This window comes from Protopterus annectens, chromosome 6.part1 (assembly GCF_019279795.1).
Source record: "Protopterus annectens isolate FY-2018-M chromosome 6.part1, PAN1.0, whole genome shotgun sequence".
NCBI classification, from domain to species: domain Eukaryota; kingdom Metazoa; phylum Chordata; order Ceratodontiformes; family Protopteridae; genus Protopterus; species Protopterus annectens.
In genome coordinates, this window is record NC_056738.1 from 204,029,104 (window position 1) to 204,051,208 (window position 22,105).

Sequence of the window (22,105 nt, forward strand, 5' to 3'; positions counted from 1 at the left end):
CTTCGTTAAAAATGTCCTTAATAAATTTCAACGGATATTTTCTCTTCAAAAACATATCCGTTAGCAAGTCACATTCTTCATAAAATGTTTCCAACGTACTGGACATTCTTGCGGCCCTAACAAGCTGTCCCTTTACTACAGCTTTTTTCTGTTTCATAGGGTGGTGACTAGAAAAATGCAAGAATGAATTACAGTACGTTGGTTTTCTATGTATCCTTGAGGCGAAAGAGCAAGATTGGAAATCCTTAGTTAGTTTAACATCCAAGTAGTCAATACTGGATGTTGAAAAATTGTAAGTAAATTTGAGAGATTCTGAAGTATTATTGATGGTGGTAACAAATGTATCAGCCAATGTCTCATTGCCATCAAATAAAATAAAAATGTCATCTAGGTATCGTGTGTAATATCTTATGAGTGCCGTTAATTCTGGTGAAGAAAAAACAAAATGTTTTTCCCAATAACTCATGTAAAAATTTGCTACTACTGCTCCATAAAGCCCATCGCTACTCCTTGTTTTTGCAGAAAGTATTTTTTATCGAACATAAAATAGTTCGAGGATAACACGATATCCAGTAATTCAGTGATGACATCTATCTCATTTTTTGAAACACCCAATTCACCTAATAGAAGAGCTATCCATTCAAGGGCCTCTTGATGGGGAATTGAGGTGTATAAATCAACTACGTCAACGGTGAGGAAATTAACCTCACCGTTGAAGGGTTGGGAATTGATGGCTTCTAAGAAGGTCCATGAGTCCTTACATATTATAGGAAAATGGACTAAGTATTTAGACAGTAGACTATCAAGGAACTTGGCGCAAGAGTAGGTCATGGATGACCTTCCATCAATTAAGGCTCTCATCGGGTTTACCAAATCTTTATGTACTTTTGGTATGCCGAACATAACAGGTATTTTTGGGAGTGTTATATCAATATAGTTGTAAGTATCCAAATTAATTTTGCCTTCAAGGTATAAATCTCGGAAATACCCCCTCATCCTGTTATGTGCTCCTTGGATTTCGTTAAAGAAGCCGCATCGCTGGTGATTCCAAGATAGTGTACATTTTTTCAGTGTACATGTCTTGGTCAAATATCACCAGTCCACCCCCTTTATCGGGTTTAAGGAGCCTGATGGGCATGTTGCACAGGTCATCTAACATTTGGAGTTGAGTTTTTGTAGTATTAAATTTAAAAGATGAACCTCTATTTAACCTGTCATTAAAAAGGTGTCTCAAGTCGACCTCGCAAGCTTGTTCAAAATGCATTAAGGAAGGATGTAATGGTGGGTTAAAAACACTAGGAAGTACCAAAGAGTGAAAACTGTCCTGACTGCTAAGCTCACTATTAAAATACAATTTCAGGTTAAGTTTTCGAACGAAACACTTCAAATTGATCAACTCCTTTGAGACATCCCCAAATTTGCTAGGTACAAAAGTATACCCATATGCTAATAATTCAATAAGCTCTTCAGCTAAGTTAAAGTCAGTAAAGTTGTAAATTTTGAAGTCAGCATCACGATTTAACATTATTATTGGAGTCGTTTGAGGTACAAGTTTTGTACCTCAAACGACTCCAATAATAATGTTAAATCGTGATGCTGACTTCAAAATTTACAACTTTACTGACTTTAACTTAGCTGAAGAGCTTATTGAATTATTAGCATATGGGTATACTTTTGTACCTAGCAAATTTGGGGATGTCTCAAAGGAGTTGATCAATTTGAAGTGTTTCGTTCGAAAACTTAACCTGAAATTGTATTTTAATAGTGAGCTTAGCAGTCAGGACAGTTTTCACTCTTTGGTACTTCCTAGTGTTTTTAACCCACCATTACATCCTTCCTTAATGCATTTTGAACAAGCTTGCGAGGTCGACTTGAGACACCTTTTTAATGACAGGTTAAATAGAGGTTCATCTTTTAAATTTAATACTACAAAAACTCAACTCCAAATGTTAGATGACCTGTGCAACATGCCCGTCAGGCTCCTTAAACCCGATAAAGGGGGTGGACTGGTGATATTTGACCAAGACATGTACACTGAAAAAATGTACACTATCTTGGAATCACCAGCGTATGCCGAAGCTTCTTTTAACGAAATCCAAGGAGCACATAACAGGATGAGGGGGTATTTCCGAGATTTATACCTTGAAGGCAAAATTAATTTGGATACTTACAACTATATTGATATAACACTCCCAAAAATACCTGTTATGTTCGGCATACCAAAAGTACATAAAGATTTGGTAAACCCACCGATGAGAGCCTTAATTGATGGAAGGTCATCCATGACCTACTCTTGCGCCAAGTTCCTTGATAGTCTACTGTCTAAATACTTAGTCCATTTTCCTATAATATGTAAGGACTCATGGACCTTCTTAGAAGCCATCAATTCCCAACCCTTCAACGGTGAGGTTAATTTCCTCACCGTTGACGTAGTTGATTTATACACCTCAATTCCCCATCAAGAGGCCCTTGAATGGATAGCTCTTCTATTAGGTGAATTGGGTGTTTCAAAAAATGAGATAGATGTCATCACTGAATTACTGGATATCGTGTTATCCTCGAACTATTTTATGTTCGATAAAAAATACTTTCTGCAAAAACAAGGAGTAGCGATGGGCTCTCCTTGCGGAGCAGTAGTAGCAAATTTTTACATGAGTTATTGGGAAAAACATTTTGTTTTTTCTTCACCAGAATTAACGGCACTCATAAGATATTACACACGATACCTAGATGACATTTTTATTTTATTTGATGGCAATGAGACATTGGCTGATACATTTGTTACCACCATCAATAATACTTCAGAATCTCTCAAATTTACTTACAATTTTTCAACATCCAGTATTGACTACTTGGATGTTAAACTAACTAAGGATTTCCAATCTTGCTCTTTTCACCAAGGATACATAGAAAACCAACATACTGTAATTCATTCTTGCATTTTTCTAGTCACCACCCTATGAAACAGAAAAAAGCTGTAGTAAAGGGACAGCTTGTTAGGGCCGCAAGAATGTCCAGTACGTTGGAAACATTTTATGAAGAATGTGACTTGCTAACGGATATGTTTTTGAAGAGAAAATATCCGTTGAAATTTATTAAGGACATTTTTAACGAAGTTGAATTGAAGAGAAGTAGGGGTCTTTACAGTCCAATTTTGTCTACAATGAGTTTGAATAACACTTTAAATAATACTAGTTTACTACCATCCATTGCAGAAAGTCCGATAGTAAGTGACAATTCACTGTTGTCTAATACTTTTCCTGACTCCACACTTTATGTGACCACATACAGCTTTGACTCAGGACGGATAACAGCAATTATTCGGAAGAATTGGGATTTTATTTTAAGTAACCCCACTTTAATTAAGAAATTTGGATATTCCCCTACATTTGTTTTTAAAAGAAACAATAATTTGAAAGAGTTACTACAAAGGGACCTCCCAAGTAAATTTTACAATAAAAGATTAGGTATGTACCCATGTGGCTTCTGCAATAGATGTTACAAAACCAAGTCTGGGCAGACATTCACAGTAAAAGGAAAAAAGTTTGACATTAGGAAACCCCTCAACTGTGAAAGTAAGTCTGTAGTGTATGTCGCCATCTGCGATTGTTGTCCGTCTTTCTATATTGGAAAGACGGACCGCAGATTACGACGTATGTAACATACCTACGCTATTAATAATAGAAATGAAAATAACGCTCTTGCCAAACATATCATTGACCATCAAGGCCACAGCTTTTCATACATGGCAATTGACCAAATGAAACAGCCTGTTAGAGGTGGTCCTACTAAGTTATTATTGGAAATTCTAGAATTGGAATGGCAATTTAGGACAGATTCATTTTACTATCCTGGTTTAAATGAAAGTTGCAACATTTTGCCAGTTTTGAAATTAAGGAGTTATTTGCGTTAAGCATTTTTAACGAATGCCTTAGTAGTATTTTTTATAATTTCCTATAACTTTTTAATGTTGCACCTATTTTAGTTCATTTCAGGACACTCTAAATACCAGTTATAGATAGTCAACATAATGTTTACGTTAAACATTGTTAGCTGACTTAGTCTTTATACCATACTGTATTCCTTCTCCTTTTTACATAAGGATTAGTGGTTTAGAAAGTCATATTTCTTTGGCATGTTTTAACAAGTAAAGCTGATCTTTAAGTAGTAATTGTATTTTTAATAAGGAAAGCGTATTATACTTGTCATTAGTCTATTTGATTTTATAACATTATTTTAGTATTTAACTGTATGTAATATTAAAATCATATGAATGTGTATTTATTTAATTTGATACACTACTTTTAAATATTTGTGGCAACGGAACTTTGGTGTTCAAGATGAAACAGCTGACACTTTTACTGACATCACTTCCTGTAAAGTGATATATAAGAAAAGTATTTTACTATTGCATTGTTCTCTGATGAAGCTGAGTTTTTAACAAGGCGAAAACGTTGATTAATAAATTTTGCGTTAAGAATTTCATTTGGCATTGGAGCAGGTTTCATTTATTTGCAGCTGCTTTTTAAACATAAGGATGGATAGCAGAATCTTTAAATGCAAACAGACTAGTTAACAAACAGAGCTTACATACATAAATACATACATACATACATGTTCACATCTCGACAGCTAACTACAAAATGGTAGTCAGGCTCGCACGTGCTCAGTATTTATACTTAAGGAAAAGCCCTTGGATGGCTTCTTAAAGGTATATACGCACATATTGATCTACATTTACTATAGTAGGCACATTGATGGTCAAAGGCCAAGTCACTGTCTATATGCATTCCCAAGTCACTGACCACAGGGTTAGTTCTTAGGTGTGAATTATCAATGCAATAATTTCCAGGAGAGGTTGTCTTTCTGAAAGATACTCTTGTTATGTTTTCTGGCATTGAATTTTAGACTGTGACTCTGACATCATTTTTAGTCCATGTCTGGCTGTCTTGGATATGTTTGTGTCATTAGAAGATTCTGTGACTGTGCCTAGTTTGCAAATGTCTGTGACCTTGGTCAGCCAGAGGCCTTTGGCATTGGCCTTGTCTTCAGAGAACTAGATAGCCAAAAAGGAGCAGCCGCAGCACCAAGCCCTGAGGAATACGCTAGTGACTAACTTTTCTGTATAGGTAGACTCACCTATAGCCTAACTTCTTGTGACCAAGCTGTAAGCCAGCTGACTATCCAGCAGGTGACATTTGGGTCTTATACCTAATTTTGAGAGCTTGTTTACAATGTCCGAGTGTGGTATTGCTGAATGCTTTGGCCAGTTCAAGGTAGGCAGTAGGCACTGTTTTGCAGTTGTCTAGTGCTTTGGTGACCTTGAAGAAATTCATCACATTGAGTAGGCATGACCTGCCCTTGATGAAACCAAACTAGGTTGGATCTAATGTCTGAAAGTTTCCTATGTCATTATTTATCATGTCCATGATTACTCTTCCCATGGCCTTGCGTAAGAGACTAGTCAGGCTTATGTGTCAGTAGTTTCCCTGAGTTTGTGGATGGCCTGCCCTTGTGCAGAGGGATAACAATTGTAGTCCTCCATTCGCTTGGCACAAATCCTATTTGGAGGCTACAGTTGAATAGTGCTTCTAGTGTCCCCAACAGGCCATATTTTGTGCTGTTAAGGAGACATCCGCGTATATTATCAGCTCCTATCGATGCAGTGTTTTTGGCCATTGAGAGTGCATTGATGACCTGTACCCTAATGATAGCTGTGGAAGCTATGGTTGAGGGAATTTCTTGAGAAGTGTCTGGGAGAAAAGGCAGAGTAGAACTGGAGCTGAATTTATCGGCCAGTAGATTTGCTGTATCCTTCAGTTCAGTATAGAGATTTCCATTTACAATTAGGGTCTCCCGTACTATGGTGATTATGACTGGCTGAAAAGGGTCTATCATTCCACTGACTGTAAATGGTCTTTAGTTACTTACAAACAACCTTTTCAATAAGTTTACTAAAAAAAGGGAGGTTAAAGATTGGGTGGCAGTTGTCCAGGTAATTTGGATCCAAAGATGACTTTTTGAAGGTAAGGATAACCTTTCTGATTTTGAAGAGTTCACTACTGCTATCTCTAGTATACAGCTGATGACATGAGTGCTGGACGCTTGCCCAACAAGGCTGATGCTGTCTAATCTTGACAAGCTGGAACCAGTAGTTCATCAGATTTTGCTCTCAATGTTGATGAATGAAGGTTTTTCCATTGGCCTTAAAAGATGAGAAAAAAAAGAGATCACTTTCCAGAATAACACAGAAAAGCTGACTTTGTTCGGTTAAATGTGTACCTGTTCAAGATATATGCAAAACTAGACAAATCACATGTTCAAAAAATATTAAGTGAAGGAATAAATGTGTACAGCCTAGCAAGTCCTAAAAAGTATTCTGTTTTGACTGGCCAACTCCCTCCTTTTTTGCCAAGGATGATATGCTACTTGAGATTCTCCCCATTTGATATTTTTGAGGAAGACTCTTGCAACAGCATGATAATGTAACAGTACATTTTTGTAAGGTTATTGACTGTTCATAGATTCATAAGTAAGTGCTTGGCTAGATGCCCTTGTGGTCCATTTTAAGCCCAGCCAATTTCCCCTCAACTTGCTATACACTTTTAAGGTCGGTCTTCCTCACTTATACTTATTTATAGTTTTTTTATTGTTTTTTTTTTTGCTTTCTATATTTAGTGGTGATATTAATGTGGATTTAAAGCCTGTATTAATACCAATGATAATAGCACATCTTTTACATGGACACAATCTTTTGCCTTTCCACTTACCATTCCCTTTACCAAAATTGTGAAGATTCAGAAAAGAGTGGGAAAATAGAGTACATGAACATGTTCTCTGAACCAGAAGTATGATACAGTTAGAAGCTTTGAGAATCACTGTCATTGTCCACGCTGGTGTGAACGACCTGAGATGTACCTCCTTGGACTACATGAAAAGAGACATAGAGGAGCTCTCTGATTATGTAGCCCAGGCAGGTATGACCCTGACCTTGAGCAGTATCCTACCTTCACCAAGAATGATGCCACAATACAGAGACAAGATGATCAGCTTTAATAATTGGCTTAAACTCTGGTGTCATTCAAAGGGGATCCAATGTCTGTCTGCCTGGGATGACGTGCTGGACAAGCCCCGCTGCTTCGCAAAGGACGGCTTGCACCTGTCACCCCTGGGCTTCCGGATATTGGCAAAGGCTCTTGCCACCCCCATAGTGCCTTTTTTTAGGCAAGGCTCAAATTCTAAACCTACCATCCTAGAACACAAAAAAGGAAAAAAACTAAGGGTAATGCTGCTCAATGCCAGAAGCCTCAACCTCAAGATGCACGCACTCGAAGCCCTTCTTAGTATGGAGAACATCGATGTCTGTGCTGTGACTGAAACCTGGTTCAAGGCTCCCGAGAGCACCCTGGCACTATCAGGCTTTACCTCATATCATGCGTTCCGGCCCCAAAATCCGGACAACACCAAGAAAGGAGGGGGGGTGTCTATATTCATCAAGAACACCCACACCTCAAGGTTGGTGGCAACGCAGGATGCATCGGAGACCATCCAGGTGCAATTAACCATAGGCAAGACTGCTCTGCAATTGGTAGCATGTTACAGGCCACCCTCTCAATCTCAGGAACCTCACATAGCTTTCCTGAAAACACTGGAGGGGATAAATGTATCTCCAAACACCATCATACTAGGTGATTTCAACTACCCGAATATAGACTGGGATCACTACTCAAGCCCCAACACTCTAGCCCAAAGGTTCCTAGAGTTCATAAACTCAAATGCCATGGAACAACTAGTCACCATCCCCACAAGAGGAGATAACATACTAGATCTCATCATCACGAACATGGGGTCACAATGTTCAACACCGGAGGTATACCCTTCACTGGTGAGATCAGACCATAAACTAATCTCACTGGAAGTCCACATCCCGCCCCCACCTGAGATAAAAAAGACCACAGTGAAGAACTTCTCAAAAGCCGACTTCACACTTCTAAAGGCTAGTGTGGTCTCTTTTAAGGCCCCCGAGACTGCGGAAACCATTACTCAAGCCGCTGAATCACTTACAAATGCCTTCTACCAGCACCTACAGGACTGCATGGATCAGGCAATCCCAAACAAAACAAAGACTCTTTGTACCAAAGGCAAGCGTCCAGTTTGGTGGACCCCAGCCATAAACAAGCTCTACAACAAAAGGAGGAAGCTACTACAAGATAGAGCAAAATCCTTAAAAGGGAAAACACCCTTGATCATTATAAGTTAAAAAACTAAGATTTCTCATAAAATCATCCAAGGCAAATTTTGAGAGAAAAGTCGCTAAGGACTCAAAGGACAATCATAAGGCCTTCTTTAGCTTTGTTAGAAACCTGGGAGGAAACTCCCAGATATGCTCAGAATTAGTTCAAAATGATGTAAAAATTACTGAACCTACAGACATTGCCAATATACTGGCTGACAGATTCAGTGCAAACTCCCCCCCAAAAGGTGAGATATCTATACCAGAGAATTATAACCCCCCCAAACATCTCTAACGCTCAGGTGAGAACTGCTCTCTCCAAGGCAAAAAATACAGCATCCATGGGACCAGATGGTGTCCCCGGATGTGTGCTCCACGAACTCAATGAGGAATTAAACCCGCAGTTAGGGCAGCTGTTTAATCTTAGCCTCACCTCAGGATACGTGCCTAAGGAGTGGCGTACGGCAACTGTGGTCCCACTTCACAAAGGCGGTGCCTCCACCGACCCGGGAAATTACCGTCCCATCAGCTTGACAAGCTTGATCTGCAAAGCTATGGAGAGGATCATAATGGAACTCATAAATAAAGACATAGGAGACTTGCAGACCTTGGATCCGACCCAGTTTGGCTTTGTCAAGGGCAGATCATGCCTTTTAAACCTGGTTGACTTTTTCGAAACAGTCACCAAGGCCATTGATGAGGGAAAGGCAGTCCACACAGCCTACCTCGACCTGGCAAAGGCTTTCGACACAATACCCCACTCGGGCATCATTGAAAAACTCATCAGCTTAAATGTAAACCCATACGTCACAAGATGGGTTGCAAATTGGCTAAGTGACAGAACCCACAGGGTCAGAGTTGCTGGCGCCATGTCAGACTCAAAGCCTGTCACAAGTGGTGTCCCACAGGGCTCAGTCCTGGGCCCTCTCCTGTTCGGCATCTACTTTTCAGACGTACAAGCAAACACAGGAGGATTATGGCTGACAAAATTTGCAGATGACTGCAAACTGGGCGCCATAGTTGAGAACACATCTGACACAGATGTCCTTCAGAAGGGTCTTATAGAAATGGAAAACTGGTGCCAGAGCCATGGCCTAAAGTTAAATGCCAAAAAATGCATAGTCATACCCTTCGGGAAAAACAAGGTTACCCCTAGCTACCATATAGGCGGCAACCCACTAAGGACAGAAGAGGTTATCAGGGATCTGGGTACCCAGGTTGACAGTAACCTTTCATTTGACACTCACTTTGCCAAAGTAGTTAGGAAGACCTTCTACATTGCCCACCTGATCATGAAGGGATTCACATCTAGATCAAGGGAAGTCATCGTTCCCCTGTACTCATCACTCATCAGACCAATGATTGAGTACAATTCCCCATTCGGAATGTATCTGACACGACACCTGCAGCAACTGGAAAGGCCCCAAAAGTTCCTCACCAAAAGGATAAAGGGTCTCAAAAATATGTCCTATGCTGCCCGACTGAAGGAACTTCAGCTCTATTCAGTCGCCACCGCCTGCTCAGAGGTGACCTGTGCCTGACATACAAGGCCATGTCCAACCCAGAATTGATGAACATGCTTCACCTCAAAAAATCTAGATCCCTCAGAACTACAAGGGCGGGAGACTTGAACCTTGACACGGTTATTAATAGGACGTGCTGGAGGGACAGATTCATCACCCAGAGACTCCCTATGCTGTGGAACAAAATCCCGGTACATGTGAGGCAGAGCACCTCGCTGGCAAATCTTGACCAATGGATGGGAGATCGCAGATATACCCCATGGAATATCTCAGTGTCACTGCTTGACAGAGGCACAGCAAAGTAATGGGCATAGTATCCTCCAAACTAAAGGGGTGGCGAAAGCCACAAAACTCTGGGCTAGGCTTATAAATGCCCTTGGGCAGATAGCCTAGTATGAACCTATGAACCTAATCAAATTAGAGTTTCATTATAACCATTCTGCTTGCTCTACCACCAAGCTATTAAAGCATTTGAAAAGTAGTTAAGGTATTTTGAAGTGGCCTATTTCACTCATATATACATGATACAAACAGTCATACATACATGATCCCTACAGATAAACCACTGAGAGTGGAGGAAGTGTAACTGCACTGTTTTCATTTACTTATTTTAAATACTTTTGTATTTTTTTAATTATTGGTATTATTGCAAGGTAAATAAATTGGTCTTCAGATCATCGTTCACCCACAGCCCAGGCTCACTACGGATAGCATGCAGAACTAAGTGCAAATAAAAAGAACATTAAAATAGTCATACAAAATGTGCACTTCCCTTCCTTTGTTCACACTGATGTGTATGTGTGTGATATATGAAGCACAGCACAGTGATGTAATTAGTAGCTTTGTTATCTCATAGCAAGTGGTTCTCTGCTTCATTTCTTGGCTGGGTGACTTCTCTACATGTCCTTATTTTCATATGTTTTTTTTTCAGGTACTCTGTTTTTCTCCCACATCCCATTGGTGATTCTAAATTGTCTGTAGGTGTGTGTACAATATGTGTACGATATGACAGAAAGGTCTAGCAATCTACTTTCTTTCCCCTACTTGCCTGGTAAACTTTGTGGATGGCACTGGCTGTTTGTGAGGTCATTATAGGTGTTTGATGCAACTTGACAGCATTAGATGGTTGGACCATACATGTATGAATAAGAGTTGTTGCTTCAAAGTACTTTGGCCAAATCTCAACTGCTTAAGTATCTTAGGGGTGGAGCAGTCGGAACCGTGATGAGTAGGGTCCAGGTTCAATCCCTAGAGAAAGGTGCACACTTCCTTAGTGCTGTGTTACTGGTCTTTTACCATGGTCCTTGCCTCCTAAAGCTTCTAACTGACATAGAAGTTTATCTAAGTTCTGGTTCAAGGAGCATAGTACTGTACACTGTCCTTCCCCTCTGTCTTATTATTTGATGCATTGTTTAAGAGTTTGGTGAAAAAGGGTCAGGGACCACCCCACTTACCTTGTAAAGCTAGAACTAGTAAGAAAATGAAAGATAAATATAGCAAAAAATAAAAATAAAAACATGCAGTTGCTCATCTGTATAAGGATTGCCTTAGAATTCTGACATTGGAAGCAGCTAACTGAAAAAAATATCAAACACAAGTTTCAAAACTCAATTCCAGAATATATAATGTATATAACGGAGTCTATGAGGGGTCTCCAAGCTCCCTCCCTACACCTGATGTTTAATTGTTCTCACTCTATGGTCACATGGCCTTGGAGTTCACTGTAGCACTTGGGTTAGACTAAAGCAGGAATTGCCTTTATCTTCAGGACTGTGTGATCCTGGGATGAGACTAATTAAGTAGCAGGAGTGTGGGGGAGCATAGCAGAGAAAGGTTTCAGTTAAGAGAAACAAAAATTGTATAAGGTAATGCATGTTTTGTACAAGGACACTTGCCAGCTAAACCCTGTAGGGCACATGCATAAGGTACATATTACTTCCCCTCAGGTGATGCATATACCGCTGGTGTATTTGGGCAAGTGATTGATTGACAGATGAGAGGAATGCTCAAAAGTTGTACTGTTGTATGATTCTCTGTTCCTTTTTAGCAACTTATTATGGAGAGCTGTACTGTCGTTTGCATAAAAGATGGAGTGTGAGGGACTGGGTATTTGGAGACTGTTTGCCATTACCTCCATCCCCAAAATGAGTATAAAAAGTTTTTCGGGGTAAACAGCAGATTATCTATCAGATGGGCAGCAGGAATGATTCACATGGGAAAATTGCTGTCCTTTCAGAATGATCCACATCTTTGAATATATCACTGTCAAGGCTGATAAGGAAAACCCTGTGGAAGAAGTGCACATGGACATCACTAATACCTTTAAGCACTTTCCTTAGAAGAACCTGATCCAAAAACTAAAGGTTACAGTTTAGGTCCAAACTAGTGAGACATAAGGAGTTGTTTGGAAGATAGAAATCAAAAAGTAGTGATTACGGGGAGCGTTCAAGTTGGGACTATTTTTTTTTTTATTTTATTTAGTCATTTAAAATCTGTTGACTGTATTGACAGAACTTGTGAATATTATCCAGACTATACAAAATGAAAGAGAAATCAGAAAGCATGGTTATACAAAGAGAAGCCACAATCTGACCAGTTCACATCATTATATCTTAGACATATTTATAATCCAGCCTGGGGGAAGAATCACGCGAAGCAAGGAAGACACAATATTAGGAGAGATGACTAAACAAGGAGCTTAAATGTATGGATGTGGGGTGAGGAAGACAGATTCTTAATTAGGTAACAGCAAACTGAATGAAGCAACAACAGCAGCAGCTTGACCTTTTAAAGGGGCATCATAATAAATGAGCAAAGCATAAAGTGGGGTGTCACAGGCATCCTCTTCTGCATATTTCTTTCATATGCAGCTTAAGGATGTAGAAAGTCAAGCTAAGATCACCATGTTAACAAACAACACCAAGACTCAAGTGATGGGTAGTAGTAGGGCTGCCAGCCTCCAACATGACATAGAAGAGCTTCTAAGGTTGGAATATAGATAGTGACAGGAGAGTCATCTGCAAAAATGTGTGGTTGTGCACATTGCAGAGAGATCAAGAAATAACATGAATTGGAGTATGTTTAGGGTAGACAGAAGAAGAAAGATCTGGATATGTAAATAATACTTGGATCAATGTTTTCTAGACTGAGCAGGCAGTTATAAAACTGAACAGAATGCTAGAGTGCTTTACATGGATTATGGGCATTGTGGATTGTAGGGATTCTCCTGCAACAGAGGATATTAGTGAAGCCTTCTGCAGACACCATGTTGGGTTTGAAAGTCCTGTTTAGAGAAAGATGTCAAATTTGTTGAGGTGGTCCAATAAGAGAATTACCAAAATGGTCTATGGAATGGAGCATTGAGTACAACACTTGGTTATGTTAGATCTCTATGAGAAGGTATGCAATGAAGAGAGAAGTAAAGGAAGAGATGTTTCATCCTAGGGTAGATCGCTGGTATAGATCTAATGTGGAAAGATAGTGGCAGCTCTGGTTGGGGGGGGGGGGTGGAGATTTAAGATTAATGCCAAGAAATGTTTTATCTTGGACATAGTGGTGACTGGCTGCATTCCTTGCAAAGTGAAAAGAGTATGAATCTACAGAAGGATTAAAGAGGTTTGCCAAAAGTGCATAAAAAGATGAGGATGGGTAAGAGTGCCTGCAGATGGCCAAGTACAGCACTGAAGACATGGTGAACAAGATACATTATGTTCACAATTGTATATGTTCATATGTTTAGAACCAGAGGATCTCTTGCTTATAGGATCCAGACCACAATTTCAGGAAAGCTGGATGGCAACCAGCTCTCGAGGAGAATGGGCATAAAGGACAAACATAGCTATGTAAGATTTTAACTTTACAGTAGTGATGCCCACATCCAGGATGAGCTGAGAGAGGAAACTTGAGGAAACTGGTAATGTAAAGAGTGAGGATATCAATAGAAAAGAAGAACATCTTTTTCTTAATCTTCACTGATCTGGGTGGAGGACAACAAGTAAAGGAGTGAGCCAACTAAGAACATGCCCCGTATAGTTTATAATTCCTGAAGTATTGCTGAATTAGAGGTAAATTTGGGAAGAACAATCAAAGATGGCTGCAGAAAGTCAGAAGTCAGTGATAAAAAAGGACGGTACATAGAAAGATGAGAAATGAGAGTGAAGATGAGGATGAGAACCTACAAGGAAACCAGAAAAAAGAAACAGTGGTTACCCAGGTTTCTATAGCTAGAGAGAGAGAGCGTGAGAACGAGAGATGGATATGCCTAGCAATATAGCATAATAGAATGAGTAGATGCCCTGCTAATTAACATTACCTATGATTCTTGATTTTGCTTTCTTCTTTCTATATTTGAATAGTGTGTAACTTTGAGCATGTACCTAATCAAACCAAATTGACTGTCACTGCTGGAGAGAGTCAGGCTAGGTAAGTCTAACTTCAAACCACGAAAGCAGCCAAAAGCAAGGAACAACAAGCACAGTTTCCACCAACACGTTTAATAAAAAACAATCTCTGACGTCTCGGCCAAAGCCTTCAAGGAGAATAAAAAACTCAGTCACAGAACCATATATACATCTAAAATAATTACACAATTGATCAATTAAATAACTAATTAATTAAGTAATGCCTTCCAGTTGAACTCCTCATTAAGCCCAAAAGGAGACATAGTTTTAAACTTTAAAATATACAAAGCTTCTTTTTGTAATAAAAGAGTTTTAACATCAATATTACAATATGAGGAAACACTAATTTGTTCTAACACAGTACCTTTTAAACCAACACTACTTTTATGATGGAATTGTGCAAAATGTAAAGCAACAGGACTATCAACATTAACATTATTTATGTCCCTAATATGCTCTAACAGTCTGATTTTGAATGCTCTTTTTGTCTGTCCTATATACTATTTATCACATGGACAACACAGGGAATATATAACACCTACTGAATTGCAACAAAAACAATTATTAGCACTAAATTTAACATTATTAATGGAAGAGAAATAAGGTACAATATGCTTGCAAGCTTTACATCTTCCACATGGAAAAGTTCCAATTTTAGAAGGTTCAATACATATTTTAGAAGAAGGTATACTAAACTTACTTTTAACTAAAAAATTTTTTATATTTCTTCCCCTACGGTAAGAAAATTTTAAATTCACATTTAACCATTGTTGTACATTTTTTAAAGAACATAAGAAGGACCAAAAACGACTCACTATATCAAGAAATTGTTGAGTAAAACACCCAAAAGTAGTTACAAAATACATATTTTCATTTTGATTAGTAATATTATCATGTCAAAACTACTTTATTATAAAAATTTTTTTGGACATTTCTAGAGCCTAATGGCTTCACCCTCTGAACCAACTTATCAAAACATTTATTCAAAATTTCTTTACTATACCCTCGGTTAATAAAAGAATTTACCAAGGACCTCATTTCCTTATGAAAAGTATCAGGCTTACTACAAAGTCTATATATTCGTAACATTTCCCCATAAGGTAAAGCATCTATAGTATGGGGGGGATGTCCACTGGTACCATGCAAGTATAAATTAACTCCTTCAAATGTTCTGTTCAGTGAAGTAACAATCTTCCTACCATCAGAAATATCCAACATAACATCCAAAAATGGAACAATATGTCCAATTGTCAAACCATCAAAATTCAACATAAATCTATTCTCATTAATATCATTAACAAAATCTATAATTTCTTTTTTATCAGCTTCAACTAAAAATATCAAATCATCCACATATCTATAATATGCAATCACATGTGAATGAAAAAACTCGCGTTTGTAAATAACTTCCAATTCAAATAGACCCATAAAAAGATTAGCATACATGGGGGCAAAAGAGGCCCCCATGGCTGTACCCTGTAACTGCTGACATAACACATGATTAAATTCAAAAAAATTATGAGTTAAACAAAAATAAAGCAATTCAACAATAAATTCTGTGGCAGGAAAATCACCTAAAAAAAATCTAATAGCCTCTATACCAAACTGATGTTTAATATTGGTATAAAGGCTCTTCACATCAATAGTGACCCATAACATCCTATGATTTATTTCTACCCTTTTTATTTTTTCCAAAAAATCAAACACATCACAAATGTATGAAGGTAACCTATAAACATACGAAGACAAAAAATGATGTAAAAAATACCTAAATTATGCAAGAAATAACAAGAACCTGAAACTATAGGCCTACCTGGAGGCCTAGATAAACTTTTATGTATTTTAGGTAGGCAGTAAAATAAGGCCATTTTAGAACCTTCCACCTGAAACTTCTTCTTAATATCTGTTTGACAAAAATAACCTAATCTCACCCCTTTATTAATAATATCCAAATATTCTTCAGTAGATCTAGTATATACCTTTGAATCTACCACTTTATATGTCTTAATATCATCTAGATGATCCATACACATAGACATATAGTCTGTAAAGTGCATGACTACCAATTTATTGCCCTTATCAGATGGCTTAAAAACAATGTCATTCATTTTACCAAGATTTAACAAACCTTTCCATTCATTACATTGTAAATTGTATTTAATATTAGATTTTTTACTCATATATTTCCTATAATCTAGTTCAGTAAAATAGTTAACTAAACTAACAAACTGACATACCTCCCCATTTAAACTATTAGGCATAAAATTACTGTGTGGGGACACTAGCAGTATCAAGTTTACAATATGCATTAATATCATCATCTGATAAACAGGAAAAAAAACTATCAGAAGAACTGCTAACACTATCATCATTAACTGACAACAAAGACATATCAACATTTTTAAAAAAATATTTAAGCTGTAATTTTCTACCAAAGACATATGTATCTTTATGCAATTCATGAAGTCGAGTGACAACCGTGGGGATAAATTTTAAACCCCTGTTCAAAACAGACATTTCAACATCATTAAATTCATAATCAGACAAATTAATGACATATTCCTGGGTGTTCAAAGTCTAACTTGCCTTCTGCATTGTTAAATCATACAGCTCAAATTAGCACAGATTGGTAATGAAATTTGATAATGGAGTATAGGGTTAGAAGTTTGGAATAAAAGTTTGTCACAAATTCTGCAAGCCATAAATAAAACCACATCCATAATACTTTATTTCAGAACTGGTGGCCATAGTTGGGGGGAAAAATAATTGTTTTTACAAAGTGGGTAGCTGAAAGTCACTGAAGTGGTTTGGTGAGGAGAGTGGGGAATCTAAGGTACAAATAAAGATGCTGAGAGCTTGACATGCAGTCAGTGGGAGAGAGGAGCTAAAAGGAAGTATGAACTATGACTCCTGGTACTCCACGTTTTCAAGGGAAATAATGAGAGAGGAGGATGTGAGGAAGGACAGGAGTGGGGCACATGGCAGCTGGAAGGAAGACTGTATGTCTGAATTAAGGAAATACTGTTTCACAGATAGTGTGGTGGATACAGCATAATGGCAAAGGATAGTTAAGGATCTAGGATGCCTGAGACATGCCTTTGCACAAGGATTGGCTGTAATATTCAGGTGATCTTTATATATGTAGGCGTTCTATCGGCTACTTTGTAATAATATGTAGAGAAAACGTTTAGTTCACTGGTCACAACTTCAAAATGTGTAAGCTGTAGTATTTTATTGTCTTTCATGTTGGTGCAATTATTGCATTAACAGATGAAGATTTTGTGAGGATTACATTTTTTATATTTTACTAACTAGTTTTATTTGTATTTTTATTTTAAGAGTGCTCCGAAATCTTTGTGCTCAAAGGATCGGACATGGGATCAGGACGCCATCATTAGTGTAATCAGGGATGCAAAAATATTTGTTTACATCTCTGTAATGGATTTCATCCCAATGATGCGCTACAGTAACCCTCACAGGTACTTACATCGTAGTTGATTAACACACAATAGATGCATGAGTAAGCTAGAAAACCTAAAAAGCAACCTCAGTACACTGACTTAAAGCATTATAACGTAATAGTTACAAAAGCAGTAAGCATAGTAGAGTATGCAGTGCATGTTATTTTCAATTACAAGTGATGTTAATTATGGAAGAGTGCCTCTATTTCTGCAAGAAATGTGTGCTTTGTTTTCATTAGTGCCTTGGTGGGCTTACAACACATTTTTATTTATACATTCAAAGATAAAATGTTTTTCCTAATTTATAAGATCTCCTCAAAGAAGTACAAGATTGTGTAATCTTATTTATTTTGATGTTGTCTCTCATTCTTTTCACTGATGGGTTCCAGATCCATTCCTTAGATCCAACTCAGCCACCTTCAGCATACTTTAGCTTCCAGGCTGGAGCTCCTCCCTTACCCATAATCCTCTGCCCCTAGCTCTACCTCCTCCGATCTCGTTTGCCACCAGTGTGTACAGACGCGTTCTCCAGTGCTCGGAGTTATTCTCAGCCAAGTAAATTTTAACTCTTAATATTTTTCTAATTTCTGTTAATATTTAAAATTTTCTTTTTTTATAAAACTCCTCCCTTTCCTGCCTAGTGTTCGAAATGTTAGGTCTATCCTTCTTAGTCTTTCCTGTCCCTTCAGGCCTTGGCCCTTTTGTTAAAAAAATAAAATAAAAAAATAAAAAGCTTTATACTTTTATAACTTATAATTTTTCTCTTTAGGATTGGCTGCTTTAGGGTTTTGCTAGTGTTCTTACATGGATAAGCCAACTAGTTTTAAGAAGCACACTGAGTGCGACAGAAAAATCCCACACTCTGAAGGACATGACAAATGTGTTTATTGTTTGGCAACTGCTCAGTTGGGTTCCCCTTGCAAGATCTGTGAGGGTTTCAATCCTTGGGCAGTCCAGGAATGTAAAAACAAGCTAATTTTAAAAGGGCTTCTGCTCGCTGAACTTTCTTCTCCAGGGGCTTAACTCCCCTTGAGGACTTTCATTGCTCTGAGGCAAAAAAGTGCTGACATAAAGAGTCCAGGGCATCCTCTGAGTCTTCCACTAAGATCGCTAAAGAGTTGGATCCGAGGGTGTTGGTGCCTAGATCTATGTCAGCTTCCTCAGATCCAATAACGGCTCCAAGTGAGCCTCCTTCCGGACCAACTACCTCATCGGATCCTACCAGTTCGGGTCCGACTTTTCAACATGTTTCTCAGCTTTGCAAGTCCCCGGATCCAGGACCTAGTAATCATTTATCTAGGAAATCCATAAGATCGGTTTCTTTTACGATGCCGACCAAGATTTTGCAGACACTTAATCATACAAGACCTTCTTCTGTGGCTTCTTCCAGATCCTCTAGGAGCCTGTACAGTGATGTGGTCATAATGGTTAGATCCATTATCAAGGCTCAGATCCAGATGGGGGTACTTCCAGCTCCTTCCACTTGTGGATCCAAGAGAGTCCCTACCACTTCTTCTTTTTCTCCTTTTCTGATACGTGCAATGGTTTCAGAGCCCCCCAGGAAAGCAGTCTACCAAGGGATTCGGGGTCGGATCAGTGGACCTTTGCTTTCTCGATGCCGACTGTGACTTTGACTGCCTCTGCTCTGAGATCCTCAGATCAGAGGGAGTCCTTGGTCCATGAATTTATGGCTGGATCCATGGGGCGAGGTTCAGCTCCAGTATTGTTGGATCTTTCCCCTCCTCTTGGAGCTTTGTCTCTCATCAGTGCAGGTCCAGTTCTGTCGGAGAGCCGGGGCTCTGGGGTGCACCTTCATTCTTCCTTGGTGGTTTCAGCTCCAAGGGAGTGGGGGAGGATATCCCTTGGGCCTTCAGCTTTCCGAGTTTTAGAAAAGGTTTTCTCTTCATTCAGAGCTCCGACCCTGTTGACATTTGCTCCTCCCCGTGTCCCTGCATCAGATCTAGATCTTCCATTTCTGTCCAGGGTCAGCCCACCTCTAAGGACCTCCAAACTCTCTCACCTAAGATGGCCCCTTCCTCTTTCAACTATTCGCTTGAATATCCCATGGAGAAGATCCCACGGAAGAGGACATGCAAGAGAGGCACTTGGACACCCTCACTCAGGATATGGATTATGATGAGAGAGAGGGATCCCCCAAATCACCACTGGATGATGTCTCCATTGCTGACATCTTAGAAATCTTAAAGCAAAGAGGTGGCCGGTTGTCCAAAAATCCTTCTTCGGAGGAGTCTGTATTCTTAGAGGCCTTTGGGCAGGCCCATCTACATCTTAGGTAGTCCCCCTGGTAGATGGTCATATAGATCTTGTCACCCGTCAGGCCTGGAAGGAGCTGGACACCATACAGAATGTGCCAAAACATCCAGATAAGATTTTCTCCCCAGAGGACCGGCCTTTTTAGAGTAAGGGCATTCCTGTTGATGCTATAGTAATGGCAGCTGCTACTAAGAAAGAGCTCACACAGCAGAGCTAGACTGTCCACCCACCGAACAAGCAGTCCAGAGCATTGGACAGGTTCGGGAAGTGCACATTTGTCTCCGCAACTTTTTCACTTAGAGCGCTTAATTACTTGGCGCATTTTATTTGCCTAAAGAGAGACTTAGTGAAGGAACTTTGAGTCCTTGGCAGAGTGTTTGCTGAAGGAGGAGCTAGATAAAGTTTCTCCAAAGCTGACCACTCTTACTTCACTAGCAAACTTTTCCATGAGGCTCCTTTCCCATTTGTCAGAAGGATCCTCAAAGGCAGCCAGCACCAGCATTGCGATACACAGACATGCATGGATGAGACTTTGTGATTTCATGGACCCCTTTAAGGCATGTTATGTAAACACCCCTTTCGATGGGTCCTCTTTGTTTGGCCCATCAATGAAGGACACCCTAACCTGTAGTGAGCAAGAGGGTAAGACCTTCTCTGCCATGGGGATCAAGTTTTCTACCCCTCAATTAACCTATTCTAGAAATCAAAGAGGGGCTAGAAAAAACTGGTTCCAGAAAATCATAAGGTCCCTTTCCTGATGAAAGTGGAGAGTACTCTTCCAGAGGCAGAGGAGGAGGCTTTAATTTGAGACACTGCCCTAGAGGCAGAGGAGGTCTGCAAAATCAGGGCTTTAGGGAACCCTTTTCCAACAAGCCCTTTCAGCACTCCTGAAGCTCTGCATGACTCTGGAGGCAATTGGGAGATGTTTTTCACTGTACCCAACCGCCTGGGCCTAAATAATGTCCAGTGCTTGGGTGCAAAGCATAATATTCAGAGACTACTACATTCCATTTTCTCTCCCCCCTCCAAAGCTTCAAAAGAAGCTCCCCAATGTTCCACCCACCCAGAGGGAGTTGGCAGTTCCAGAGATCAAAACATTAATGCAAGAGAGAGTCATCCAAGAGGTCCCAGCCAAACAGATGATACGTAACTTACTCCCATTTCTTTTTGGTGCCAAAGAAAACAGGGGACCTAAGGCCTATCCTAGACCTAAGCAAGCTCAATGTATATGTAAAGAAAGAGAGGTTCCGAATGGTTACAGTTCAGTCCATCCTTCTGTTACTAAGAAAAGACAATTGGGTGTGTTCTGTGGACTTGAAGGATGCTTACTGTCACATAAAAATAGACAGGCACTCCAGAAGTCACCTGCATTTCCGCATGGGAGCCAATCACTTCCAATTCAGAGCCCTGCCCTTTGGACTCAACACAGCTCCTCCAGAAGTCACCTGCATTTCCGCATGGGAGCCAATCACTTCCAATTCAGAGCCCTGCCCTTTGGACTCAACACAGCTCCTCCGGGTATTTACCAAATGCATTTCAGTGGTTGCAGCTCACCTATGACTGCAAGGGTTTCAGGTATTCCCATATCTTGATGATTGACTCCTAACTGCCCCCACCCAGTGTCAGCTTTCTCAAGCCAGAGACTGTATCAGATTTCCCACGAACTAGGCATCACCATAAACTCAGACAAGTCACAACTATTGCCTGTTCAAACTTTGGAATTTATCAGGGCTCAACTGAACATAGTTACGCAAGTAGCTTCCTTGCCCCAACATCGAAGCAACACCTTGACTCTTCAGGTACAAGCTATATTATCTCATCCATCTCCTCTTGCCCGATTGATTCTATGGGCACTTGGATCTATGGCAGCTAACATTATTCTAGTACCTCTAGCCAAATACTGTATGCACATTCCACAATGGACACTAGCTGTTCAATGGTCAGTTCTGCATAAGCCCCTATCTGTTCCTATCAGACTGACCAATGTTTGCAGAAGCCATTTAGAGTGGTAGATTTGTTCCAGTCTCTCGGTAGGCAGACCTTTCATTCTTCCCCCTCTACAACAGCCACAGTCACCACGGACACTTCCCATCTAGGGTGGGGGGGGCATTTTGAGGGGAAGATGGTCCAAGGCACGTGGGCTGCCCTAGAGACCAGATTGCATATAAATGTCCTGGAGATAAGGGCTGTCCTCCTATCATTGTAAGCCTTTCA

At 39.6% G+C, this 22,105-nt stretch overlaps 1 protein-coding gene across 3 annotated transcripts in view; it reads left to right on the forward strand.

Moving 5' to 3' along the window:
* The window catches only part of LOC122805478 (5'-3' exonuclease PLD3-like), a 697,284-nt gene that overhangs the window by 610,150 nt on the left and 65,029 nt on the right, over window positions 1-22,105 (forward strand). For all 3 annotated transcript variants that reach the window (XM_044075664.1, XM_044075665.1, XM_044075666.1), the window contains one exon: window positions 17,496-17,635. In XM_044075664.1, coding sequence (XP_043931599.1) covers window positions 17,496-17,635 — 140 coding nt within the window. The remainder of the gene's footprint in view (window positions 1-17,495; window positions 17,636-22,105) is intronic.